Below are 26,511 nucleotides of genomic sequence, written 5' to 3'. Positions count from 1 at the left end.
ACCTCCACTTCGACCTCGACCTCGACCTCAACCTCTACCTCTACCTCTACCTCTACCTCTACCTCTACCCTTACCTCTACCTCCACTTTTACCTTTACCTCTACCTCAACCTCCACTTCGACCTCGACCTCGACCTCAACCTCAACCTCTATCTCCACCTCTACTTCTACCTCTACTTCCACCTCTACTTCCACCTCTACCTCTTCTTCTACTTCCACCTCGACCTCTGTATCGACAGTTGAGCCGACTTCTGCTGTTGACACCACTACGACAACCACTACGACAACGACAAGAACAGAAGCAGTACGAGTTTGCAGTGGTGGCGAATTTATAGAAGAGCCAGATGCGGGAACTTGCAGTTGCTCGCAGGACTGTTTCTATTGCGAGATTTCCAGTTCTGCAAGTACTTGCGCTCTGTGCTCTAATTTTCGATATCTACTTCCAGACGGCACCTGTGCAAGTGATTGCAGCTCAGCGCCAGGCACCGCGCCAAGTGGCACATCGCTGTTTGGGCGCAGGTGCATTCCGGTGACTGGCAGTGGGACTACCACAACAACTACTACAACTACGACTACAACTACTACGACTACTATGCCCATTACTATGGATCAATGCTCATTTGGCAGCTTGGCCTCCAACGGCGAGGCATGCACATGCACAGACAACTGCTTTAGCTGCGATGTCTACAGCAATGATACACAGGAATGTCTGATGTGCCAAAATCGCAAATATCTTCATAACGGGCAATGCTATGACGACTGCGATGCTTTTGTAGACACCGCGGCGCTCGGAACCTCACTGTTTGGTCGCACTTGCGTGAGCGGCGTGCCGTGTACTAATGGCCAAGCCAATGGCACCTCGTGTCAATGTGGCACAAACTGCTTCGAGTGCCTTTTACGGGCCGACGCGGATGCCATTTGCACCACCTGCGACAATGCCAAGTATTTATATCAAGGCGCCTGCTTTGATGACTGCGATGACTTCAGCAACACGAATCCCACCGGGTCGAGTTCCCAGGGTCGTGCATGCGAGTTGATCTAGCCGCTGGCGAGATTGCCAATAAAATCTGGACACATGTAGGAGTACGAGTGTATTGGGCATTTGTCCATTTCTGTCGCAGCTGTGCGCCGACCATCTTCCCTGTCCGACAAAAGACATGTTGTCACGGTTTGATTTTGTTTCCTGTGAGTTACTCCGTGCGCGACAGCAAATACTCTTATTTAGTGTACATCCATGCCTATGACTGGGTGTTTATTATCAAGGGCGAGCACAGGGAGGGAACTTTCACTCTTTTGGGTATGCAAGGCATCTTGGCCGAGTTACTTTTGAAATTTATAACAATCATCAGATTCCAACTATGATGCGTCAGAACTGAAACTGAAGAAGGCATCGCTCCAGATTAGAGGAAGGCAAAGTTGCTTCTTCCACACTCCAGAAAGGTCTCGCAGGACTGCAAGCATTGGTGTTGAAACGCACGCGGTGCGCACACCATGCACTGTATGACCATGTCACAGGTACTCTTGAAACGGTGTCTCATCCGCCAGGGAGGATGCACGCACTCGGTTGTAGACGTGGCAAATCAGGAAAGGAAAGCTGTAGTAAAGTCAAAGCCAGCAAAGCATGGAAGGTCGAGTTATTGCCTTGGCTTGAAAACAAAGGTCCATTCAAATACGACAGCAAGGAGAACGCCTTGTCAAGGCGAGCACACACACACACACACACACACACACACACACACACACACACACACACACACGCACACACGCACGCACGCACACGCAGGCAGACTGGTCATCAGACGCACCGGGAGGTAAAAAACTGCAAAAACCCCGAGGGGATGGCACCCAAATACTCGCGGAGTTCTGGGGCCATTTCTTGGTAGTGATGACGCTAGCAGGTCAAGCAACAACAATGAGGGCGTTCAAACGTCATTCGACAAGCACCCAAAGCACAGAGTGCCGAACCTTATTGCGCATGGCGCGCATGAGCGCAACGACGGAACTGCCATCATAGGTGCGCCGCCGTTGCAAGTCTTGTAATAAGTCTTGGCCTGTGGAAAGGAGGGCGGCATGGATGGTAAGTCGAACATGCAACATGCTTGGAAGACGAAAAGGCGACGAAGCGATGGAATTGGCAAACACAAAGAAGCTACGCACGCATCTGTACGCGCCAGTCTGCGCCAACTACAGACTGTGCACCGGTCTCCAGAGCTTGTATGACGTCGTCGTCCTTTGCCACTTTTTCAAGCCGATCACTGACTTCCACCAAAAAGGCAAGGCGCTGAAATCGCAGAAACAAAAAAAAAAGCGAAGAAAGGACGGTGGCGTCAGTGAGCTGACACAGATGGCGACCTTGCACATGGTTCGCAGGGTTCGCAGTTGCAGGTACCTTGGAATCATCCCAGAAAAAAGGATGGCGCAAGGCCTCGCTCACGTCTGGCCGCTCTGCAGATTCATGCTGAATCATTCTGCAGATCAAGACACAAGATTTGTCAGATGTGCACATTTCAAAAAGGCTCAAGTCGTTTTGAGAATGAGGAAGACTAAGAGATCAGTGGCGCACTTGTTGATCAAATCATCCAAAAGCTTGTCCTTGGACTTGCGGGGCTGCGGTTGGTTGTGACGGATGCGACCCTCGCGCTCATAACCATCCTAAGCAGGGATGAGCAACAAGACCAGGTCGTCAACAGTGGCAGCGCACGACTCTGCCATCTACAAGTTTGAATGTGTGGCTCTGTGGTAAGGATGTCAATAGGCAACAAAGTGAGTGCCAGACCTTGCCAAAGGGATGAGCGTTGTGATGAAGGTAGTGAACCACACAGCCGGCGGCAAAGACGTCAACGGCCTTGGAGCTGACGCGCTTTAGCAGTACTTCCGGGGCCACCCACCCTGAAACACGGGCCCGGGTGTGCGCAGGGTAAGGCGATCATGCGAGCGACCAAACAAGGAATTGTTATAGCACCAAGAAGAAAAAAAAAAACATGATTAAAGCAGCGCTCAGTGCAAATGCAGATGCAGAGCGCACCGGTCGTGCCAACAGCAGTGGCAGTGAACACAGAGCGATCGTCCAAGATGACCTTGCCAAGCCCAAAATCAGATATGACGGCCCGGATGACTTGACCATGCTCTCGAAGCAAAACGTTTTGCGGTTTCAAATCCCTGACCAAGAGAGCAAACTTTGAGCTCTGCATTACGTCACGGGAGCCATGCTATGCCAGCACATGCTGAAGCCGCAACTCGCAACCGAAATCCAGGTCAAGACGGACCGATGAATGATATTCTTGCCATGCAAGTACTCAAGCCCACGCAGGACGTCGGTGTCCAAATTTCGTCGATCCATGCCCTTCCAAGATCTCATGGATTCGTGCGCTGTCAACGGAAAGATGAGACGGAGGGTGGCCGCCGCGGCAGCTGCGAGGCGACCAGGCCCGTTTCCATCGCCTACCTTCGACAAAGTGCACGAGCGTCCCAACACAGAGCTCAAGAGCAATGTAAAGAAAGTCTTTGTCCTCTTCCTTGCACAAGTACCTTCCAAAAGAGAAGAAAATAAAATGGAAAATTGAAATGAAGAGCAAAAACAAATGAAAGGCCCTTGGACCTGCATGAAAACGTGACGTGCCCGGCCTGTAGACGGCGACGGCGTGATTAACTGAATAGAGGTGGGTGAGTACCAACGCGTACCTAATGACGTTATCATGGCGATCGTGGTTTCGTAAAATCTGCACCTCAAGCTGAGCGGCATCATAATACTGCTTCAAAACACGCTTGACGGCAATGTCTTGGCTCTGAAAACGCCCTGCACAAGAAAACATGCGGCCCGTCCTGTCATAAGCACCGTCGATCTCAACCTCGAGCATCGTTATTCAAGGCTGAAACGTGCAGGGCTGTAACCGCAGCTTTGGGAAGCGCTAACCTTTGCTGACAATTGTACCGTGACTGCCACGCCCCAGGATGATGTCCGACACTTCAATAAGCCTGGGCTGCTGCTCAAGCTGAATATCTGGCCTGGGAACTGATGATGATGACGGTGGTAGTGGCGGAGTAGTAGAATGCAAGGATGAAGACGACGTCGGCTACGGTTCCGACAGACAGGCCGATGGAATAGGGTTAGGTCAAGGGTGGGTCCTTTCAAAGCGCACACAACAAGTAGCAACCAAGCAGACCTCAAAATCAGAGGCAAGCAGAGGACGCGGCGCTGGCTTTGATAAGTGCCGCGTAATCAAGAGAACTGTCAATGTAACAGTTGCGCTGACAACAGCGGTCGTTAGGATGAGTTGCCAGGAGGTAGGAGGGATCGGCGAGGAGGTTTCGCTTGCCAACTCGTTGTCCAAGGTCTCGCCGCCTGGAGGCAAGGTGATTTTTGTGATGTTTGTTCAGAAGGATGAGTAGCCAAAAGCAGGACCAGTAAGAACTGAAACACATGCTACAAGGACCAACACCAAGCAATGCTATCCACAAGCGAAAAAAAACACTTCTTTTTCCTTTTTTTTTTTTTTTTCTCCCCCTGGTTGAATAGAAAGGCTTGGCGAACCTGTGTAATGGAGGATGGCTGTGGCATCCGATTCCGCTGTCAACCCAAGCGCTCGGCACCATGGCATGTCACTGCCACTGTGTCCCGATACGGTGCAGTCGACGGGGTGGCGAACGACCTACCCCAAAGCATACCAACACCAGCGACGCACGTATCGGGTCAGAGATGAAAGAAAAGGCAGGATCACAAAGATAAGAAAGATAACAACAAATAAACATCCCTTGCTCCCCCTCCCTTGAAGTAGAGCCTGCAAGGTTTGAGACGGACCTGATCGTAAGGTGCGAGGTCATTCTGATGCACGTTCAAGTCTCTTTCAAGTTCGCCCACGATGATGTCCACGGGCACCACGTATACGAGACCCTTATTGGGAAGTTGCTTGACCTACACCGATCAAGGATCAGAGAGGAGAGTCATGAGCACGGTATGGCAGAGGAGGGGCAAGCAGGAATCATAAAGGCACAGGGGAAAAGGACCACTGTGAAGGAACGATGTCTTTCGTAAAGAGAGCAGATCAATGGCAAAACTACTATCAAGTAGTATGGCCGACACACCTGTACCATCTGACCCCCATGATCGTCCTGGGAAGTGGTGGCGCTGTGGGCGCTGACCTCGCGCTGCGCCGGGACCTGCCGATCAGCCGGAGGACAGGTACGTACCAGTGAGCCGATTCAAGCCTTGCCGTGCCTATCAAGCAGCTTTGAGGTATTGGTCGGGCAAGCCTCAATGTGCTCTGAACACACTTACGCGATAGAGATCTCCGGCAGGGTCGGCCACCATGACGTCAACAACGTGTGAGCTGAATTTTGCCACCCAGCCTGTGACAGTGATGCATGGCAACCACGGACCAGGTGAGGAATGGGCCAGCACATGTCAAGAACCAAGGCGTCAGCGGGGTAGTTTGTCTGGCAAACACCGACCTGAGGCTTTGCCCATGCGAAGAAAGTAGTCCCCCAACACGCACTCGTTTTGGCGAATGCCATATGCCGCCAGGAGCTGTGGCGAGGCAATGCGGCTCGATGGGACCAGGGAGGCATACTAAGCCGGATGCATATCAGGTGGCATCGATGTGGCCCGGTCAGCTCACTTGTGCAAGAAAACGGGGCGGTGTGCACGGCACGCGTGGGGATTAGCCGGTTTGGCGCAAGAGCGAAGGCGAACCGTCATGTTAAGGCGGAGGTGGTTGCTGCGGGCTTCATTCATGAGCAGCTGAAAACGCGTCCGCCCCACAAAGATGGCGTGGGTCTCAATTGCGTCCAGAGTTGGTGAGGTCTCGGTGGTCAGGGCTTCCTCAAGATCATAGTTGCGCAACACGCGACCAGTGTCAGCTTCCAGTTGAACCATGGAGGAGAAGGCTTTGCCGCGAAAGATGACGGTGCCGTTGGCTGTGTAAAAGCTACGTGGATGGTCGGTTGCCAGATCTTTGACAGTAGTATCAAGGCGTTGAAGAAGAGGCGAGTTGCGCCGGGCAGTGTAGAGGTTACCGTTGAGCACGTCGGGAACAAAGGCCATAGACTCATCGTCGGGGGTCTGCACGAAGTGGCAACTCGGTCAGGATGGAGATGGGATTTGGCATGTGCTGTGCGCTGTGCGACGCGCGCCGCGCGCTGCAGAGTGCCAGCAATCAGCAAAAAACATGCCAAAGCAAGGGGGAAGCCGCACCTGGTCGGAGCCCTCGATGATGGGACCCGTGTCATAGTGCCACATGCGTTCGCCAGTGGCGAGATCAAAGGCGTGCAGGCGACCGTCAACCGTGACCACGTACACGTGGGCCGGTGCATCGGGCGCAAGCACATGTCGCTGCTGAAAATTTGTTGCAGACAGAATGTAATCCAGCTGGTTGGTCCCAGCCTCGCTGCCCAGCCTTGGGGAAAGCCGGTTGCCCAGTAGCTGCTTGGACGAACTCGCCGCCTGCCCATCTCACACACAACAGGCAAGTGAGCCGAGTCCAGGCACTAGCACAAAGGCAACAACGGCGCTGAATACAAACAAGCATCGACACGCTCCAATTCACCTTGCTGCAGCTGATCAACACGGTCAAGAGAAGGGCCATGAGCTGAAGCCAGCCATGGCCACCGCCTCGACCCATGACGAGCGCACCACGAAACGGACAGTGGCTTTTCAAACTGCAGCTCAGAACAAGGCACAACCTAGACCGGCCAAGAAGCCAGAGCAAGAGGCAAAGAGGACCATAGAAGGGTGATTCAACGTGCGCATCGCCAGCGGCACCGCGCCTGCTCAGACACCGAGCGCGTTGCCGATGCACCCGCTGCCGTTCTTGACATGAACCGAAAAAAAAAAAATAAAAGCCGGCACAACCTTAAACCTCTCTTCAGCAAAAGCTGCATAATTCTCTTCAACAACTGACGTTGTCTTATCATTACAGTTCATTGATATATCAAGTTGACATGCATCTTTTTCGTATTTTCCGTATTCTTCTCAGAAGCCCTGTCAGTTGTCAGATGGTTGTGGCTTACATGTGCGAGTCTTTCGGCTTATTCTCTGAACCAAGCTGAAACGCTCTCCTATCTCTGAAACCCACTATAAATCCCTTTCGTCTTGGTTACAAGCAAGCCCTGTCTCTGTGTCTTTCCCACACGAACAATCATTCTCTCGCTTATGCCACGTCAGAACGCTGCCAAGATCCAGCAGGCGAAACCAGTCAATCATGCAATTATTGTCATCTTTTACTGTCATCTTTTATTGTCACCTCGGCAGCGTGACCCCGCCCTGCTCTGTCGGCGTGCTGCTCGTACACGACGACCGACACTACAGCGCGTGCTCACGGTACCGCTGGAGCAGGATTTGGCTGGTGAAGCATGAGCAAAGTGCTACCTGCACTTTGATCAGTACCAGGGTCTCAACTTTGAGTTGGTCCTCGAACCTTCCGGTTTTTCTTTCCCACTGAACAGCCAGACCGTTGCAGGTTTGGCCTCCTCCCTGCACGATGGCCCTGCGCGGGTTGCTGCAGGTGGCGCGAGCGAGGCCAGCAATCTTTCCCACGGCCAGAGACCCGTGCAAAGCTTTGATTTCCCATGTTTTCACCGTCCAGTCCCACCAACCTGTGCGCTGGTTATCCTTGAGCCACCGATTAGCCGTGGAACACACCATTGACGATGACTTTTCCGACAAAGCCCATGTAAGTCTCCACATCCAGCCTGAATGTGACGGTTTCTTTCGGAAGCAGATGGGTGGGCGTGTACTGCTCGCCGACGACGTTCCTGCCGGTCTTGGTTCAAAACGCCTCGAGACAGAGCCAACCCACCCATGTACAAAGCTCACGATAAATGTTTTGAACTCTGCTAGGGCTTTGTGGACCACGTCCGCCTGCATGTGGTCGGCGGCACCGGCGGGCAGGGCAGCGCGCGCCATGGTGCCATGGGCGGCCAAGGCGGTGACGTCTTTGCCATGGCAGACCCCAATGTGACTACGCTCCAGGCCCTGCGAAATATGAAGCGCTGCCGAGCCGAGCCTGGCGAAAATGGTAGTCGTCACTCTGCTGAGCGTAAGGGTGAAGGTGCGTTACATTGAGGTAAACCTGTCCTCCAGGGTTTGATGGCGGCCGCGCCGTGGTAGTGCGAGGCTCAATATCTCATGACGGTTGAATCGGCATTTGGCAGATGCCATCCTCAAGGTGCCCGTCGGCACGCTGGTCTGCTTTGACAACGGCGAGCCCTTGGCAGACCTCTCCCAGCCTGGCGAAACAGCGCTTCTTGCCCGGTCAGTCGGCATCCCCCGTGGCCACCCCTAATGCAGCTGTGAACCACCTTGCCGCTGAGAAGCCAACTGCTTGCCACTCACCGGGCGATCACCCCCGAATCTCATGGCTTTGTGCACGTTGGCTTCCACGCAGCGGCGGCGACGGGGGCAGCCCCAAGACCAATTCACAGTACTCGGGCCTGCGTGGCGATCGTAACCACGTCATTTTTGAACTCAAAGCCATCGCTGACGTGGGCCTGGTCGGCTTCCCCAACGCCGGCAAATCCAGCCTGCTGCGCACCATTTCCCGGTCGGTGCTCGAGACTTGTGCCTCACACACCCATCTCACAGCAATGCGATGAGTGGATCCGTGAGCAACAACCTGTTCAAGGCCTGTTTGCGACGGCCCTCACCATCAAATTTGTCTGGCGATGATTATTGCGAACAGGGCACGGCCGCGCATTGCTTCGTACCCCTTTACAACTCTCCATCCCAATATTGGGACGGTGGAGTACGACGACTTTGGCCGAATTTCAGTGGCTGATATCCCTGGCCTAGTGGAGGGTGCCGCTCTCAATCGAGGCATGGGCCACGCCTTTTTACGCCACGTCGAACGTACTCATGTGAGATTCAGTGGCCGACATGTTGTTGCGTGCTGTGCCCAAACGCTTGCTGCGCCGCCTTTGTTCTCTCCTCTCTGCGTTGTGTCTGCGTTTACTCACAGCGCCCTGCACCTGTCTGGCACACACCCGCCTTATGCATGTGCGCTGCGACCTGCTCGTCAACGGGGATAGGTGCTTCTCTTTGTCGTCGATGCGCATGGATTCAGCCACAAGGAGCACCGGTCCACGGCAGAACGTGATCTTCAAATCCTGTTGCAAGAGCTCGAGGCCTATTCAGCCGAGTGGCTCCGATCTCGGCGCTGCATTGTCTGCTTCAACAAGGTGGACACGCCAGGCGCTGCAGAAAAGTGGGCAACCTTCCGGGCTGAGTTTGACAAACTGGTTGCTGATGGCCGTTTGCCGGCCCAGACATCCCTCCTGCCCGTCTCTGTCAACACTGGCGCGGGACTCAAGCGTTTGGTGAAGATTCTACGCCGCGAGGTTGAGGCTGCGCAGGCTGATGCCGAGGCCGAAGCCGCACCTTCCCAGGAGAATGTGGCCCCTACGGCAAGTTCTGACCCTTATGCTGATTCCGACTACGAGCAGGTTGGGCCATACATCCCGCAGGCCACCCTGGATGCTTGGACGGGCACTAGCGCATCGCGCAATCGGTTGCGCCCCAAGACGCGGCGCCAGGTGTTTGAGGAATACCTATTTGGCGAAGACACGGACATTGTACAAGAGTATCGCAAGCGGGCCCGGCGTGTCTATGATGACCGCCGCTGAGCACGGCAGACACTGGGTGTCACGTGTGTAAGGGCTTTGGCCAGAGTTGAAAGGGCGTTGGCATTACATGCGTGATTGGCGCCAAGCTTTCAATTCGATATCAGAAACGACATATAGCAATGCACAGCAACATGACCGGGAATTTCATTTACGAACGACGGAACGAACGAGAGCGGTATTGCGAAAACTCCGTTGTCGAGGACAAGAGAGGAAATCATACAAATAGCGCGACCAGCAAGAAAGGTATCATGCTGCATCAACATGCACAAGACAAATAGACAAGTAGCACAGTATCGAGATCGGATGGCGAAGTAGGCAGAGCGATCAGAACACTATTCAGACAAGGAAGAGGCGAAAAGCTCGCCGACGACGCCCGCCATCACGCCGTGATGACGATGGAGGAGAGCAAGCAAAGTGGACTTGTCTTGGGGAAAGCCCATTTCGCGGAGCACACTCAGTTGGGTGGCATAAGCCTCCTCCTCGTGGCCATGGTGTAGGCCGGCCTCGGTCTCGGTCTTGCTGGTAGCACGTGGTGGAATCTGATCTGCGGCAGACTCTTGCGTTGGGGACAAATTCACAAAGTCCCACGCGTCGGCGCCCGTTGCATTGGCGGTGGTCGCGGTCGACCCGGAAGTGGGCGTGCTGGTGCCAAGCTTCTCGGCAGCCGCGGCAGCGGCACGCACCTGCTCTTGTTGTTGGTGTTGTTCTTGACCTTGTGCGTACTGTTGCTGCTGCTGCTGCTGCTGCTGCTGCTGCTGCAGGCGTCGGCGAGCTTCCGCAGCCGCAGCTCGAGCAGCTGCAGAGCCACGGCGCTGTTGCTCCTCATCTCGCTCGGCAGTGCGGCGTTGGCAACGACGACGGCAACGTCGAGCACCTCCCTCCTGCTCGGAGTTATCATCAGCAGACTGGGCTGGGCAGCGACGAGTACGCGGGCAGCGGCGCAGACCATCAACAAACACGCCAAAAGGCCCAAGATTGCCAAACACTTCTTGGGCTTGGCCAGCCAACGAGCTGAAGGCTGATTCAAAGGCCTCGTTGAGATGGGCGCGGCGCTCGCGCTCGTCGTCGGGCACTACGATGATGAAGCGGACAACGTCGGTCTGGAAGACGCGAGCAAAGGTGTCATATGCCACCTGCAGTTCATCGCTACCACCAATGATGACCCGGTCACGATCTTCATCTGCAAGCATACGAGGCAGGCACGGTAGTGGTGTGAGTTGACGAGTCGAGAAGTTGAAGCGAGCGTCGAGCGCGCCGAGGAGTCCAATTCAAGGTATTTGGGAGGCTGGAGCACGTACCGATCCAGGTCAGATGCCAGACGTGGCCCGACAGGGTGCTATCGGCATCGATGGCCTCGATGGCATGGCGCAGATGGGCCACATCGAGGAACTCATCGCGAAAGGGCAGACGACGCACGACGTTGTTGGGAAGGTAGAGCTTGATGGAGGTGAGCAGAGTCATGGTGATGGCCAAGGGTCAGTGCTGGTGCTGATGCTGGTGCTGATGCTGGTGCTGGTGCTGGTGCTGGTGCTGGTGCTGGTGCTGGTGCTGGTGCTGGTGCTGGTGCTGGTGCTGGTGCTGGTGCTGGTGCTGGTGCTGGTGCTGGTGCTGGTGCTGGTGCTGGTGCTGGTGCTGGTGCTGGTGCTGGTGCTGGTGCTGGTGCTGGTGCTGGTGCTGGTGCTGGTGCTGGTGCTGGTGCTGGTGCTGGTGCTGGTGCTGGTGCTGGTGCTGGTGCTGGTGCTGGTGCTGGTGCTGGTGCTGGTGCTGGTGCTGGTGCTGGTGCTGGTGCTGGTGCTGGTGCTGGTGCTGGTGCTGAAGTGGGAACCGGCTAGGTTGAGAAAAATGCCACTGCCAGCGCTCGGCACTCTACTTGTAAGAGGACATAAGTGACGTGTGGGACGAGACGCGGTCCAGAATGGCACCGCGCCTCTTACCAGCACACCAGCGACTGGCATCGTCTACCTGACGTGGGGGATGGGCAAGTGGCTGCGGATGAGGTCATGCTGGACGAGAATGGCGTCGGTCAATGTCGGATCTCAAACGACCCCCAACGTCAGTGAAGCATCAACTGATCCAGACCAATAACGGTGCAAAAGGACAAGTTCAGCCGGCACTTCCAGCACCTTCCAAAGCAAACCACCACCACCCCTGCCCAAGGCAGTGCCAGCCAACCCGATCACCTCCCCCCAGTTCAACTGCACCATAGCTCCACACACACACACACACACACACACACACATGCCGACTGCTCTTATGCCAACGTTACATGTGTGCACCCGACGTTGTAGTGCGTGTGTGTGTGTGTGTGTGTGTGTCATTGGCCTGACTACTTTAGCTTCACATCATGATGATGATGTCCCTCTTCTTGATGTCAGATAGATCCTTTGCGTTGTCAGCAAAATTGTGTTTGTCAGATCTTTTTGCCAGTGTGATGAGCACCCCAAAATACTTTTGATGTACAGAAAGAGCCTTTAGACCAAGCCAAAGTCTCACAAGCCTAAGAAAACGATAAATAAGTAATATACTTTATAATGTTTCACAACGTCTCTGGTATTTCAAGCAAGGTTATTTAGAGAGAGAGAGAGAGAAAGAGAGCGCGCGCATGTGGGCGATCAACCATTTTATCAAGGTTGTGGCCCTCGCTGCCTCGCTCTCTGCCTCTCTGCCTTTCTGGCCTCGCTCCCTGTCGCGGTGAGGAAGGCAGTGGGTCGCGAGTTTGTCGTGGGAATCAGGCTCTCAAATGCCAGTGTTGTTGGATCAAGTTTGAATGCTCCCAAATGATGGCCATGGACGGCTGTGTTGTCTTGGAGGGACCCTCTCGCTCTGCGATCCTGCCTCATTTCCATCTGCCTGTGCCCCTGCACCCTCCTCCGTGGTGCGACTGCTGTGTATTGTGCAGGCTTTCGCTGTCGCCCCTGTGCTTTGTTCCCATAGACCAACACCATGCATCTCTGGCTCCGCAGTGAAGTCAAGGCCAACGAACACCGCACGGCCCTCACCCCCGAGGCCTGCAAGGAGCTTCTCGGCGAAGGTGTGCCCGCTCGCACGCACATGCACACACATATGCCCCGATCCCTTGTGTCTGTGTTCTCCATTTCTGCCACATCCTAATGAACTAATGTACACATTTCCCTGGCGCTCCACCTTCCATAGGCTACACCATCACCGTTGAACGCTCGCCTGAAGCCAGCACCAAGCGCATCTACGAGGACAGTGACTATGAAGCGTGCGTTGAACATTTTGTCTCCGCAATCGTGTCAACCTGTGAATTGCCTGTCTTTTCCCGCCCAGCGCTCTCGTCAACAAGGTCATTGATATTGTGCCCGGCCTAGCCTCATCACGATACTTGATTTTGTTTTGAATGTGTATTCGTGTGGTGTATGTGTGCTTTCCAGTGTGGGCTGCCAACTGGCTGAGAGCCAGAGCTGGCCCTCGGCTCCAAAGGATGCCATCATTGTGGGTCTGAAGGAGCTGCCCGAGGATGGCTCGCCTCTTGAGCACACCCACCTCTACTTTGGTCACTGCTACAAGAACCAGGGAGGCTGGAAGGATCTTCTCAAGCGCTTCCATGCCGGCAATGGCAGCCTTCTCGACATGGAGTTTCTCACCAATGACCAAGGTGAGCCTTTTATTCCCGTACCCACCCCGTATCCACATTTGTGTGGCTGTTTCCGGGCTGTGTTTGTGCCTATGCGTGTGGCTGGAAACCCGACAACCCCAAGAGCGCCGGCTTACCATGTGCTGAGCTCTGCTTCCCAGGCCGTCGCGTTGCCGCATTTGGCTACATGGCCGGATTCGCCGGATCCTTTTCCGCCTTGGACGTCTGGTGCCACCGCAAGCTCGAGTTCGTATCGCTCTTGCTCTTGTTCCCTTCTCCCTCTCTCCCTCAGTGACCCAGACCACATCAAGAAACCTCACCCTCGTCTCACGTCGTGGTCCAGGGGTGACAAGCCCTACGGTGCCTTGTCGGCCTATCCCAACGAGGATGAGCTCCTCAAGTACAGCCGCGCACGAATCGAGGCTGCCGCGGCTAAGAATGATGGCCGCCTTCCCCGTGTTCTCGTCATTGGCGCGCTTGGTCGTTGCGGCAACGGTGCCTGTGACTTTGCCACTCGTGCCGGCATTCCTGAGTAAGCCAATGAAACCATGGTTCTGCCACGACTTTGCAGCCCCTACCAGTTTGGTAGACATTAAAGATATCCGAGGCCTCATTGTTCGGCTCGGAATGCAATGCAGAGCCAACGTGCTGCGGTGGGACATGGCCGAGACCAAGGTCGGCGGTCCTTTCAACGAGCTGCTTGATGTGGACATTTTCGTCAACTGCATCTACCTCTCACAGCCCATCCCACCCTTTATCACCGAGGCCATGCTCGAGAAGGAGGATCGGTTTGTGCCATCTCTTTTTTTTTTATTTTTCCCTTCTCCTTTTTCTTCTTCTACTTTTCTTCTGTGCCCGAAACGCCTTGAACACTTCCTCACGCACACTTTTGCCACCCTTGTGGATATTTTAGCGCTCTCTCGGTGGTGTGCGACGTTTCTTGTGATACCTCCAACCCCCACAACCCCATCCCTTTTGCCAACAAGAGCACCACCTTTGACGAGCCCACTTATCAAGTCAAGCCCAAGTAAGATCCTGGTACTCGATCTTGCCAGAGATATCCATCCCACCATGGACCGCAGCATGCTTCTCATTTTGCGCTTTTAATGACTCTGCCAACTTCAGGGTGGGCGGCCCTGTGGATGTGATCACCATTGATCACCTGCCCACGCTTTTGCCCAAGGAGTCCTCGGACCGCTACTGCCATGATCTGCTTCCCTCGATTCGCGAGCTCAAGAACGTGCGTTTCGGAATGCTTTTCTCTCACTTGTCCTTTCTCCTGAACCCATGGATGTTGAAGCTCACCTCTCACGTTGTGTGTGTGGGGGGGGCTACATTGCTGGATGGCGGTGTAGATGGATAGCAACCCAGTCTGGCAGCGCGCCATCAAGCTGTTCGAGGAGAAGAAGGCACTGGCCCTCGCCTAATTGCAAAATGCCATGTGCAACGCTGGTGCTGAGACGATTCGATTGGATGCACGATCCAGCCACATCGTTGTTGAGTAGCCCTTGTAGAGTGTGCGATGAGAATTAAAGGCGAGCTTGGCAAGATTCAAGTTCCAATTCACATGTAAAACTTATTTGCTTTTTTTGTCAACCTAATCTGCAAGCTTACAAACCTTTCAACCGATGCCAAACTAGCCACGTCAAGGCTCAGAGCAAAAGGCATGCTACGAGCCGCGTACGCCCTCACCCGAGCTTAATTTGCAGGCTTGGTTGCATCCGCGAGCCATGCATCGACGAGTTGAATGGCCTCCTCTACTGTCTCCTCCAGGGGAGCGTGCTTGCCCTTGGCCACGGCGTGCGCAAATACGGACCGCAACATGGCGGCTCGTCCTGTGCTGCCCATGGCTTGGAGATCAGCCATTGAGCTACAGCCGCCGGCTGCAAGCTACCAAGCAGTAACGAGGGTAATTGCAATGAGCGTCGGGACCAGCTGGCAAAGCAAACAAAATCACCGCAAAGCCTCTTGACCCCGGCACATGCCTTACCGCGTCCATCAGGGGAGTCAAACTCGTGGGCATGATCCAGGGATGCTTTAATGAGGTGCCAAGCTCGTATAGAAAGGCAGGCAGTTCCAGTGCTTTGTGGCTGGACGGATGCACATACACGTCAACTTCGCGCAACTTGGCCTCAACAAGACCCCAAATGGGCAAGCGCCCGTCAAAGTCGGGATGCTGCTCCCGTAATGTTTTGGCAATGGCTGTCAGGTAGGCTGGACTAGGCGGACCACGCCACTCGGGGTTGGTGGCGACATAGACGGAGGCAGCAACATGGTGTTCTTCGCCGCTCTGGTCACTGATGGTCGCCATGACGGGTTCCCGAGTGTAGCCGGCTTCAAACACATCGAGGCGCTCCAGTTGCTCAGGTGTCAGCGCGGTCAGTGAACCCATCACGCGATGGTCCGGAGCTGGGTAGATACTCGCGACTGAACCGCCCCAGTTCAGGGAGCGGAGGCAGAAGATGCGCGTATAGTTGGCCACGTAAGCTGGCCAACTGGGAAGAGGTACAGCCGCATGAACACGTGCCTGCAGTTGTTTCATCCCATTAGAACCATAGCTAAATACATAGTGAACAGGCATGGCCGTTTTGGCCGAGGCCACGGCTGCTGCCAGCGTGCGCGAAGCCATGATACTGAGCGAGGTGTGTGTGTGTGTGCGTGTGTGTGACGAAAAAAAAATGAAGAAAGTGTCACTGACTTTCAAGGCAGAAACACGTTGGTCGATTTGGTCTATCTGTCTCACTGGTTCTGTGCGACCAAGGCCAGAGCCTCGGTGCCTGGCTCTGAGGTCTTTCTGAGCGATGACTGCATGAACTTTGGGCTGGCCATCACGGATGCTGTGTTTTGCTCACCTTTGATATTGATATGGCATCCGCCGTGACCATGTGTGTTTACGTCGGATATTTTGATTTCAAAGAAAGGCGCAACAAGAGAGTTGACCCTTGCGGTCAGTACGAGCGACGGGCGCAGAAGCAACTCAATGATTGAGTTGGGGGCTTTAATCCAGGGTGGCGCCACCATCAATGACAATGATCTCGCCTGTAATGAAGCTGGCATCTTTGGAAGCCAAAAAAGCTACTGCACTGGCCACCTGCAAAGTGGACGGCCCAAGACCAGTCATCCAATCATTCAATGCACATGTGAGTCGTAAGGTGCTGGTGTGCGCGTGCAAGTATATAGTCCAGGGGCAACCGCACCTCCTCGGGCTGGCCCATGCGGTTCATGGGCGAAGCGCTGCTAAAATCCTTCTTGCCCTCCTCGATTGTCATCCCTGTTCACATCAAGGGTGGCGAAAAAGTCAAGGGGGAAAAAAAAGTTATCGTCAATAACCCAGCCAATGCCAGCCAAGGGCTGAGATGTAAAAGGGATGGAGTGGTGCGGCAGGGTGCCCTACCCAGGCGTTCCATGTGGCGGACCGAGGCGGGCGTGAAAATGGCCCCAGGCGCGACGGCATTTACGCGGACTTGCTTCTGTCAACCATACCCAGGCGAAGCCCGTACGATCAAGTGAGTTGCCGTGAGAGGTGCATAGCTGATGTCACCCAAGGCATGCGTTCCGACACTGGCACGCCAAGCGCACCGGAGCAAAATCCCAGGCCAAGCAGCGCGTCAGCTGGGCAATGGCCCCCTTGGTGGCATTGTAAATAAACATGTCTGGCTGAGCCACAACTACACAAGCGCAGGACAAAGGCAGGGGTGAGGAGTCGTTGCATCCAAGCTGACTGGGCGTGCAATGGGTCAAGGCGGGTCAGGGCGGGTCAACCATAACAATGGCCAAGAAAAGGGCAACGTACAGGAGCTGACCGAGGCCAGGTTCACAACGCTGCCTTGGGTTGCCTCAAGATGAGGCTGAGCCGCCTTGATTGCGTTGGAGTAGCCCATCACATTGAGGCGAAACAGGCTAATGTAGTCGACCAAAGGAGGCACACCAAACGCATCAATCCCAGTCATTAGCAACAGCATCACAATGACCCTTGGCACAGTGGAGGACATCGTAAAGGGGTCAAGAGCCTACCGCTCCCAGTCGGCGTCGGTCGAGTTGGCCAGTGATTCAAAGTGAAAGCCAGCGGCATTGTTCACCTGTGACCCCACATGACATGTCGAATCAATCATCACTCGAAGTCACAGAGCAGCTCCGGGTTTGGCGACATGCTGAATAGGGTCCGTACCAGAACATCCAGTTGCCCAAAGGCTTGTACGCACTCATGCACGGCAGCGGCTGGTCCATCGGGCTGCGACATGTCCACCTGTGCCGACACGGCCTCGACGCCGGCCGCCTGAAGCAATGGAACGGTACAGGGGTCAGTTGGCAGGTGCAACCCGGAGAGTCATCCTTCAAAGCGGGGGGGAGGGAACCCCATCCATCTATGCACAACACAAAGCACCAAACAAGCTCCAAGGCCGAGGGGGCAGGAGGGATGCAGCCGATCCCAAAGAGGGCTGGACAAAAAAGGAGCGCGATCCGGTAGCCGCACCTGGAGCGCCTTGGCCGTGGCCGCTGCCGTGTCGGCATGCAGGTCCACAACGCAAACGCGGGCACCCTCGCTGGCCAAGCGCTGGGCAATGGCAGCCCCAATCCCAGCGCCGCCACCGGTAACCAGCGTTGCCAGTCCCTGAAATCGAGCCAGTGCACTCATGATTGTCGGTCTGATGCCGTCGCCGCTGCCACACACGTTCCAAAAGGTTACAAGCGGAGAATGAGCGACAGCTCTCGGTACAGCTTCATTATCTCTACATTTTCCTTCACAAACTCTTTTGTATTTAAGCTCATGATATCTTTATATTATTCAACTTTCTGCATTTTCCCCCAATGTGTCGTCACTGTTGGCGCCAACGCTGATGCACCACCCTGAGACGCTGATAATTCAGTGCTCTAAATTTAACAATGTTCTTCAACTTTAAATTGTTCAGTCCGAACGACACGCGCGTTCTCAAATGAGGACCGCTGCATGCACTGGTGTACATAAGCACGCTTGAGCCAGAACCTGTACCTCTTGACGATTGAAGCATAGCGCGCGAACACACACACACACAGAGGCGCGCAAACAAACAAACAAAAGAAAAGGGGGTGAAACATGCGCCCGCTGCGCCGCTGAAGCGGGTCGGGGTGTGTGATCCGTGATCCGCCCACTTTTCTCAATCCTGTTTGGATACGCCACCGATACGTATGACCCGACATGCACACCTGTGTGACCACATCCAATACACTCACAGCAACAAGAGCTACCACAGGTGTGGGTTCGATGGCATGCCCGTATACCCAAGGGGTGGGGACGACTTTGTCATACAATTTTAAATGTAAGTCTGTCTGTGTGTGAGAGAGAAAGAGGGGAGACGGCAAAAACGGTTTGGAACGGTAGCGGTGGCGACGACGAGCGGCAGCGGGGGGGACTCGCATTCGTGCCGGGTACAGGGTGTACTCTGTCTGTCTGTGTGCCTGTCTGTGTGGTGCTGAGGGTGTGAGGGTGTGAGGGTGTGAGGGGAAGGTACATGGCAACTTGATGCTGGACTCATGTCAAGGTGTATGCTGTTGATAGGACTCTTCGACGAGGACGGGGGCGGTCCTCAGCGACTTGACGACGTTCGCGCCCCGTGGAGCGCTTGATCATTGCCCGGCGCGCCTGCGGCCCGTGTTTTCATCGAGTCGAGTCTGTTGCCTGGCGCAAGCTCCCGCTAGCATGACGAGCACCATCGATCATGCCTTTGCGGCACAGACAAAGTACTTTGCGGATGTGGGTCGCTGCACGGCTCGGAATCGGCTCGTGCAAGCCATCCTCTTTGTCGCCGGTGCGGCCCTCATGGGCGGCATGATTTACGGCACCGACTTTATCGAGACACAATCTGACCTTGAAGAATTGTGTATGTTTGGATCTTTCTCCGCCCCGTCCACTCCCGCTCGCGTGCGGCTGCTCATTCTGCCATCCGCGGCGCTCTCTGCCACCCCGAACCGTGAATAGACACTCACAATAATGACAAGCTCAAGACGGAACTCTCCATCAACAACGGATATTTTGGTGGGCTGGCCCGTCAGCAAGCCACCATTCACACCTCAGACTCGGGCAACGTCGCCACCCAAACCTCGTACGTGAGACCTGTCACGCTGGCTCCTCGGCCATCAACAACTCGGCTTGGCTTGGCTTGGCTTGGCGCTCACCACCGGCCTGGTCTGCCTTGGCTCCCTTTTTCTCAACCCGTGTTTCAAAAAAAAAACGCTCAGCCTGGCGAGTATTCAAGCCGGCTTGACGCCAGTTTTCAAGCTCGATGAGACAGAGAAATGTGCCGACCTCGACAACGTCGCCGCTGCCCTCCCGTCCTCGTGCGAAGTCGAGCCCTTTGCTTCCGAATCAGTCTATTGCGCTTGCTCCACCCTCGCTGCCAGCCCCAATCAGATTACTGTCAACATCACCCTCCTTGACGTGCGTTCCGACACCACACCTCTCATGTACTCTCGTGTGCACCGCGTTGTCTGATGTCCGTTCGGCAAGACGCTGAAAGCCTCACGCAACCGATGCTGCCATTGTTAGGCCAACGGTGACGATGTGACTCGACAAGTCCACACCGTCGACCTCTGTGAACGGCCAGAGGTACCCGATGCCTTTCTCCCGAACACGGTACGAGTCAAATTGTTTGACTTGCACCCCATTCAGATTCATTCGTATCGCAAAGGCTGGCTACAGGGTGCATCTTTGCACGAGGGCGCACCTTCCTCGTCTGTTTGGGCCCCAACCCTTGACCTCGACCCCTGGCGCCCCTGCTGTAGGCTGCCTCCATCTTTTCGCATGAACCAGACGCCACATCAGGCCTGGTCTATCAATCTACCCTCAACGATGTCTTGGCCTCTACTGAAACGGTACCCAAGCGTCGCCTCTTTCGCCTCTGTGCTCCGAACCCCGCATGCATACACAGATCCCATGGTCTAAGCGCCCTCATGATGCCCTGCGCTCTTAACCCCTCCCTCGCAGGCAAGCTTGACGGACAACGCCGTGTATACCGCAACTCGTGCCGCAGCATTGGCCCAATGCGAAGCCGCTTTTCAGTCCACCGTGACCACCGTCTTCACCGCCTCTGGACTCAGCGACCTGCTCTTGGGTGCTGGCGCGTGTCAAGTCGGCGTGGCCGCCGTCCTTGGTGCTGCGCTTTCGTTTGCCGAAGACAACTCGCTCGACCAAGCTCGCCTCGCAGACATGTGGAGCCTCTTTATTCAGGACCCAGACGCCACTCAGGCGGAACTTGAGGATGCCTACAACACCAATGCCGGTGACGCCACCCGCACGCCCGTACGTTCGCTCGTTGAATGCTAGTCTGTTTCTCTTCATCTTCTTTGCGATTCTTTCTCCTTGCAGGCCGGCCCTGCGTGCCAGCTGACCTCATCTGGTGTGCGTATCAAAACTGGGTCGTATCACACACTAGGCCTTTAACACCATTGCCACCGTCAATTCGACCGTGGTGCTGGGAGCCGACGTCATGTCAGCTGCCGTTACTGCTGCGTTTTCGGCTCAGCAATTCTACTACCTTGCTGATGGCCACATCGTCTCAGCGACCTACGCCAACCTGGCGACCTGCACGGGCGAGTACGTCTGGCCATAGGCTTTCGGCGCTTTTTTTTTTTTTTTCCCCTCCTTCCCTCCTTGTGTCATTTCACTCCACACGGCTGAATCACTTTGCTGTGTCTCAGGTTCATGGAAGGCCGAATCAGCAATCTCGCCGAGACTGTGCGCGGCTTTGTCATTGACGACTATGAAGCCTCCTCGGCCGCCCTTGCCGAAGTGCGCACTGAGTTTCCCTCCATCACCACGACGGAGTATGCCATTGCAGGTCTGGATGCCGCCTACGCCGTCCTGAACCAGCTTGATGACCCTCTGGATGCCAGTGCGGAGACCCTTTTGACAGCCAAGCACGAATACATGTCCGCAACCGACCTCCTGTGGTACCTGATTGTCAATGCCACCGCCACCCGCGACGGCGAGAGCTATGACTATCAGGCGTTAGCCATCATTCGAGAAGACATTCTAGAACAATACTTGACAGACCCTACGCAACAAGGCCAGCCACCCAACGCTTCGGCCATTGAGAGTGAAGCGTATGCCACCTATTTTTCCGAAACGGTAGAGTATTGGCCATCGTTTCACTTCCTCTACCTTGCTGCGCATTGACGACGCCTCACCCCTTTGCTCACGCGATGTGTCGGGCACTATGCAGACGAGCTTCACCAATGACACCTATTCTGAGATCCAATCGGCCTCCGACGCTGTGGTCAAGGCGTACGAGTACATGGTCAAAATCACAAACGAAGCCATCCCAGCTCTGGTTGATGCCATCACCAAGGAGCGATTGGCCGCTGGTACTTTGGATTTTGACATTATGACAGCGAACCATACCCTCCGAACTTTACCTCGCCTTTGGGGCGTGGATCGGTTAGTGCCGCCCACCCATCCACGGCTTGCACTATCCACTGGCTTGAGCGCCACGCCAGCAGAAGATGGCGCTATGAGTCAAGGGCGCATCCCCTCCCTTTTCACTTCTCAGCTGCAAATGAAAAAACTTCCACACACACACACACACACACCCCTCCCTTCGGGCCCCAAAAAAAAGTCAAGGCTTTACATACTCATGCAGCTTTCTTCATGCCCTCTCGGCCCATCGGGCGGCTTCACAGGTTTCCCTGCAACCGCCTAACACCCTTGGACCCATTTGCGGAGGGCGCCTTTGACTATCCCTACAATCTACGCCTTCTTCAGGCTGTGGGCCCAGCCGTCAAGCTCTTTTACGAAGCCAGCTACTTTGAGGACTTTGTCACCGCTAGCAACTGCTACGCAACTATGGTCACTAACCCAGCAAAACAGGCCGTCTACTACCAGGGCACGGCCGGTCAGGTCTGGTATTTGGGAGACAACTTGGCTGCCATGGCAGCAGCTGAGTCCGCTTATGCTTCGGCCTTGGCTTCAGGCAGCAGCACGGCCGCAGCGCAAACGGATGCCTTTACCGCCTTTGTGGCCTCGCCCAATTCTTTTTATCGAGACACGGATGGCACGGTTATCCTCCTCGCCTCGGGTGCAGGCACGACCTTTCTGGGCACAACTGAGGGTCAGATCTTTGCTGCCACCGTAATGGGGTTGGTACAGGTTGCAGTGGGCACAGCCGCGCAACTCGACGGCCAGATGCGTGCCATCATCACGCGCTTTGGCAACTACGGCTTCTCTCAGCGCCCTAGCTACCAAGAACTGTCGGACACGGCCGTGCGCCAAGCCATCTCAGACGCCATCCTCTTTACAAGCAACCCTGATGTGACCGTAGACATGTGTTTGCAAGGCAACACAGAGTCAGACTATTCAGGAGACACAATCAAAGCCTGCCTCCTCACCTGGGCCTCCAGCAAGGTTCCTCCGCCCTTGATTTATGGCGACCTGCCGACGGCGACCGTCAACGGCACTTTTGATCAGGTGCGTGGTCGCCCGTGCCCGCTTGTCTTGCTTGTGATGCTATTAATACTCGCTCATAATTTGCATGTGCTCCTTGGTTGCATCGCATCCCCCTGGCACACCAGATTGGAGCCATGCGCAGCGTGTGCCTGACCTACAATGAGGACCATCCCATGTTTGAGCGCCTGATCAATGACAATTTCGGGGTCAACACGACTAGTGCTGATCGCTTGCACATGCACTTGACTCACGAAGCGGCCGTGGGCGAGTACTATGAGGTCAGTTCAGATGGATGCATCTGTGCTGTCTCATAGTTGAACCCAAAGTGTGGGCACGATTGTCCTGACGTGCCCGACTCCTTCCATCCCAACTCATCGGTGGGCCTCTGGGCATTGCGCGCTGACCACGTAGGCACTGTACCAGGGCGCTAGTGGCACGGCCTTTGCCGCCGACAGCAACTTCAGCTCGGACAACTTTCTGTACCTGACAGAGCGATCCGTCGATGATACGATTGAGGATGCATCGCACATTGACACGGCTCTGGTGGTGGGGGCCGCTGTTGTGGTGGCCTTTTGGGCGGCGCTGTCAATGGTCAGCATCTATAGCGCGGTGTACACGCATGTATTCCTTGGCATCTGGGGTGTCATTGTCATTGCCCTGGGCACAGCTGCTGGACTGGGCTTTAGCGTATTTATTGGTCTCGACTTTAACCCGTTGTCCCTGGCCGTGGTCCCATTCATGTCCGTGGGTATTGGTATGTCGCATCGACTCGTCTGCGCCCCTTTGTCTGTGGTCTGTGGTCTGTGCTTGGCTCTGTTTTGGCTGTTCATCAATCTTATCCCCCCCCTTTGTCTTCCCTTTGGCAGGAGTCGATGACATGTTTGTGCTTGCACATGCATATGCGCGGGAAGTCCGTCAAACAGCTTCCGTGGGTGCGGTTGTCGCCCGTGCCATGGGTGAAGCGGGACCGAGCATCGCCTTTACTACCCTCATCAACTTTGGTGCGTGCCCTTGCCTTGAATCCCGCTTTGGCCTCTGCCAGCAATATGCAACTCACGCACGTCGATGGTGGCTTTTAGTTGCGTTCATGGTGGCCTCGGCCACGCGGGTGGAAGTGGTGGAGGTGTTTTGCTATCAACTCGTCATTGCAGTCATTTTCAACTTTATCGCGCTCTTTACGCTCTTCCTACCTGTCCTGGTCTGGGATGCGTATCGTGTTTTGGCCGATCGTGCGGAAACCTGCATCAGACCCTGCCACAACCAGGACAAGGCGCTGCAACCAGGATTTGTGGAGCAGCTCTTCAACAAGTACCTTGTTCCTATCATCCTTTCCAATCCTGGCCGGATCTGTATTTTGATCGCGTTCTTGGCGTGGCCAGCTGTATCGATCTGGCACGGTCAGTGCATCCGCCACCTCGATGCTTCTGGATGAAGCATCCCCTGCTCGCGTGTGCGACCCTGTTGCACCGTACACCTACCCCGGTGGCTCATGGTTCTGCTTGTTCCCACAGCCGCAACGGATGTTCAGCAAGGCTTGCGGGTGTCGGAGCTCACAGCCGAGGGCACTTCCATCAACGACTTTAGCGTTGTCTTGGAAGACGATTTCCTCATGTTCAAGGGCGACCTCGTCATTGTTTCGAGCGATTTTCCCAACGCGCAACAGGTTGGTGGTCCTCTGTTATAAGCTGTTGGTGGCTTTGGTTGTTATGTGCCTGCCAGCGCGGCTAGATGAGCGTTTTCCCAGGGATTCTCATGGCTCGGAGAATGTGCGCTTTTGGGACAGGCCATTTTCGATACGGTAGCATCATTGGAAGCGAGCCCATATGTGCAGCAAGTGCCTAAAATTTCGGCTTCGTTTTGGCTGCATGACTTGAACAACACCTACGGAACGTATGTCTAGGCCTCGCCCTGTTGCTGACCCTGCCCCCCACTTACGCGCCTGCTTGCACACGCATCACGCGCACGCTCACCCCTCGGCTTTTTGTTCGGGATGGGTTGATGTGCATGAACAGCGCTACCATGGCGGACCACACTGCCTTTTACTCGGCTGTCTCGGCTTGGCTGGGTGCAGCTGGTGTGACACAGCTTAGCAATCTGGTCTGTGCTGACAATCGAACAGACGCAGAGGTCGACTGTTTGACCCTCGTCGGGGCTTTTGACAGCCCGGCCGCAGCAGGCTCAAGCCCCTACACCGTTCTCAAGGCCACGCGGGGCGTCGTGTATCTCCCCAATCTGCGTGACACGGATGATTTTCTGGATACGATTCGTGACACTCGCGAGCGTGTGGACGAAGTGTCGCGAGCCTATCGTACCGCCAACCCGTCGGACGAGGACTATGAAGCCTTTGTCTCATCCTACGTATTTACCGTATGGGACCAGTATCTACACAGTATCGACGACTACTTGCTGATTGCGGGCTTGTGCCTCGTGGGCGTCTTTGTGGCATCGTCCATCTTCTCATTTAGCCCTTCGACGGGCTTGCTCGTCACTTTGCTCGTCTTCTTCATCCAAGTGGAGGTGTTGTCTCTTATGACGTGAGTCTGGTTTTGACACGCCACTCGCCAATTGGCTCTCCTACATCTCGCCACCAAGCAAGCCAGTTGTTCATCTGATCAGAGCTCCTGTTTTGCTCCCATTGTGCCCTACGTAGGGTGTGGGGCGTCAAACATAATGCCTTTAGCTTGGTCAATTTGTGCATCGCCATTGCCATGGGTGAGTGGACGCATGTCATGTTCAGCGCAGCACATTCCCCGCTGGTCTCAAAGCAACCTGTCATGGCATTATGAACTGGATGTGAATTGTAGCCGTGGAATTTACAGCGCATATTGCACATCAGTTTAAAGCGACCAACGGTGTGTGGATCTCTCTGTCGCCCATATCCCTGTGCGCCTATCTATCCGCATTTCAGAGACGTTGATGTTGAATTTCCAGCTCATGCCGAAAACGTTTGCTATCACAGAGGAATCTCGACTTGAACGAGCCAAGGCCTCGTTGGCATGGATGGGTCCAGCGGTGTTTCATGGCTTTGTCTCTTCCATTCTGGCGGTGTGCTTTATTGCTGGCAACGACGTGCCCTTTATTGTCACATACTTTTTTGGGGTGCGTAGCAACGACACCATTCTGGCGGAATGAATGCGGAGTGGGGAGAATAATAGGCAAGGGTGTGTAGCTCTGCGGCCAAACTCGGGCCGCTCACCTAAAATTTGTTTGCATTGCAGATGTTCTTTTGCACGCTTGTTGTCAGCGTCTTGAATGCCGTGTTCCTGCTTCCGGTCTTGCTCAGCCTTGTCGGTCCCGGCGGCGTGAACGTGAACCAGTATCTTGATGAGGACTATGCCAGCGGAGTGGAGTCTAAGAATGACTTTACTATGGCAACGTCAGCACGACAAATGACATCTGTGGCCCCCATGTCTGCCTGGGAACCACAAGGTGACTCTTCCAACGAGCATGGTGCTGAGGAAGTTGATGCCAGCGCCGACATTGTCATGTCCCGCCGCTTCTCCGTCCACATGACATAAGAGCCTTCTTTTTTTGTTTTTGTTTTTTGTTTTCCTTTTTTCTGGCCTGTTTGGATTTGTCATCTCAGAAGTCTGTAGTATGGCATGCCCATGTGACTTGGGCCTTGGTTGTGCCACCCCCCTTGAAAAAGGCTGATGGGATGGGCCGGTCAAGAAACGCTTTCAAAAACAGGGCAGGGTGAGTCTTATTCCTGACTGGTTTTTTGACAATTTTTTTGGATTTTTTTTTGTGCAATCGTTCTTGTGACGAATCTTGACTGCGAGGGCTTGGGAGGAAGACTGAGAGTTTGTCTGGTATCCCAGTGCGTGACGCTATGCCCATTCTGCGATGGTTTTTATCGTTTTTAATTGAAGCTGTGAGAC

At 54.8% G+C, this 26,511-nt stretch overlaps 8 protein-coding genes across 8 annotated transcripts in view; 4 read left to right on the top strand and 4 right to left on the bottom strand.

Moving 5' to 3' along the window:
• The window catches only part of MONBRDRAFT_25277 (uncharacterized protein), a gene marked incomplete at both ends in the record, with an annotated part of 6,770 nt that extends 6,096 nt beyond the window's left edge, over positions 1–674 (top strand). The window contains one exon of the mRNA XM_001745662.1: positions 519–674. Coding sequence (XP_001745714.1) covers positions 519–674 — 156 coding nt within the window. The remainder of the gene's footprint in view (positions 1–518) is intronic.
• Positions 675–1,508: 834 nt separating this feature from the next.
• On the bottom strand, positions 1,509–6,616 carry MONBRDRAFT_32345 (uncharacterized protein; the record flags this gene model as incomplete). Its single annotated transcript, XM_001745515.1, has 21 exons — positions 1,509–1,593; positions 1,805–1,890; positions 1,965–2,050; positions 2,199–2,280; positions 2,389–2,467; positions 2,563–2,651; positions 2,776–2,888; positions 3,025–3,158; positions 3,266–3,368; positions 3,445–3,527; positions 3,681–3,795; positions 3,913–4,072; positions 4,163–4,227; positions 4,531–4,648; positions 4,798–4,911; positions 5,082–5,156; positions 5,275–5,345; positions 5,448–5,565; positions 5,689–6,057; positions 6,190–6,438; positions 6,542–6,616. The coding sequence occupies 21 exons, from the start codon at positions 6,614–6,616 to the stop codon at positions 1,509–1,511; spliced, it is 2,469 nt and encodes an 822-aa protein (XP_001745567.1).
• An 858-nt stretch (positions 6,617–7,474) lies between these two features.
• MONBRDRAFT_32344 (uncharacterized protein) lies at positions 7,475–9,614 on the top strand (the record flags this gene model as incomplete). The annotated part of the gene is made up of 6 exons (XM_001745661.1): positions 7,475–7,666; positions 7,834–8,044; positions 8,148–8,247; positions 8,381–8,536; positions 8,675–8,849; positions 9,021–9,614. The coding sequence occupies 6 exons, from the start codon at positions 7,475–7,477 to the stop codon at positions 9,612–9,614; spliced, it is 1,428 nt and encodes a 475-aa protein (XP_001745713.1).
• Positions 9,615–9,691: 77 nt separating this feature from the next.
• Positions 9,692–10,563, bottom strand: MONBRDRAFT_36998 (uncharacterized protein; the record flags this gene model as incomplete). The annotated part of the gene is made up of 2 exons (XM_001745514.1): positions 9,692–10,133; positions 10,298–10,563. The coding sequence occupies 2 exons, from the start codon at positions 10,561–10,563 to the stop codon at positions 9,947–9,949; spliced, it is 453 nt and encodes a 150-aa protein (XP_001745566.1). The 3' UTR covers positions 9,692–9,946.
• Positions 10,564–11,105: 542 nt separating this feature from the next.
• MONBRDRAFT_32342 (uncharacterized protein) lies at positions 11,106–14,639 on the top strand (the record flags this gene model as incomplete). The annotated part of the gene is made up of 10 exons (XM_001745660.1): positions 11,106–11,486; positions 12,549–12,645; positions 12,768–12,840; positions 13,010–13,233; positions 13,374–13,458; positions 13,556–13,744; positions 13,851–14,000; positions 14,126–14,239; positions 14,338–14,452; positions 14,568–14,639. The coding sequence occupies 10 exons, from the start codon at positions 11,106–11,108 to the stop codon at positions 14,637–14,639; spliced, it is 1,500 nt and encodes a 499-aa protein (XP_001745712.1).
• A 271-nt stretch (positions 14,640–14,910) lies between these two features.
• On the bottom strand, positions 14,911–15,841 carry MONBRDRAFT_8057 (uncharacterized protein; the record flags this gene model as incomplete). Its single annotated transcript, XM_001745513.1, has 2 exons — positions 14,911–15,102; positions 15,203–15,841. The coding sequence occupies 2 exons, from the start codon at positions 15,839–15,841 to the stop codon at positions 14,911–14,913; spliced, it is 831 nt and encodes a 276-aa protein (XP_001745565.1).
• A 264-nt stretch (positions 15,842–16,105) lies between these two features.
• MONBRDRAFT_36996 (uncharacterized protein) lies at positions 16,106–17,894 on the bottom strand. Its single transcript, XM_001745512.1, has 8 exons — positions 17,687–17,894; positions 17,381–17,488; positions 17,227–17,291; positions 17,006–17,112; positions 16,792–16,880; positions 16,607–16,682; positions 16,410–16,483; positions 16,106–16,303 (listed from the first exon to the last, which is right to left on the bottom strand). The coding sequence occupies exons 1-8, from the start codon at positions 17,846–17,848 to the stop codon at positions 16,211–16,213; spliced, it is 774 nt and encodes a 257-aa protein (XP_001745564.1). The 5' UTR covers positions 17,849–17,894; the 3' UTR covers positions 16,106–16,210.
• A 995-nt stretch (positions 17,895–18,889) lies between these two features.
• Mbre_Patched2 (patched like) lies at positions 18,890–26,511 on the top strand (the record flags this gene model as incomplete). The annotated part of the gene is made up of 18 exons (XM_001745659.1): positions 18,890–19,070; positions 19,169–19,296; positions 19,736–19,822; positions 20,174–20,488; positions 20,622–20,782; positions 20,887–21,316; positions 21,411–21,625; positions 21,868–22,651; positions 22,756–22,908; positions 23,042–23,384; positions 23,497–23,631; positions 23,710–24,027; positions 24,142–24,293; positions 24,716–25,164; positions 25,281–25,342; positions 25,435–25,482; positions 25,590–25,729; positions 25,849–26,511. The coding sequence occupies 18 exons, from the start codon at positions 18,890–18,892 to the stop codon at positions 26,146–26,148; spliced, it is 4,401 nt and encodes a 1,466-aa protein (XP_001745711.1). The 3' UTR covers positions 26,149–26,511.

Source organism: Monosiga brevicollis, genomic scaffold (assembly GCF_000002865.3).
Source record: "Monosiga brevicollis MX1 MONBRscaffold_9 genomic scaffold, whole genome shotgun sequence".
Classification (NCBI taxonomy): domain Eukaryota; class Choanoflagellata; order Craspedida; family Salpingoecidae; genus Monosiga; species Monosiga brevicollis.
The sequence above is the reverse complement of the archived record's forward strand: the minus strand, read 5'-3'. Positions and strand labels throughout refer to the sequence as shown.

Bases quoted from the DNA above. Each gene is read 5' to 3' on its own strand.
- MONBRDRAFT_36996 (XM_001745512.1), bottom strand. From the start codon at position 17,848: ATGAGTGCACTGGCTCGATTTCAGGGACTGGCAACGCTGGTTACCGGT. The intron at 17,113-17,226 runs GTAGGCTCTTGA...CGACTACATTAG, and splicing joins ACCGACGCCGACTGGGAGCG to CCTGTTTCGCCTCAATGTGA. The intron at 16,683-16,791 runs GTGCGCTTGGCG...TATGGTTGACAG, and splicing joins TGGCCTGGGATTTTGCTCCG to AAGCAAGTCCGCGTAAATGC.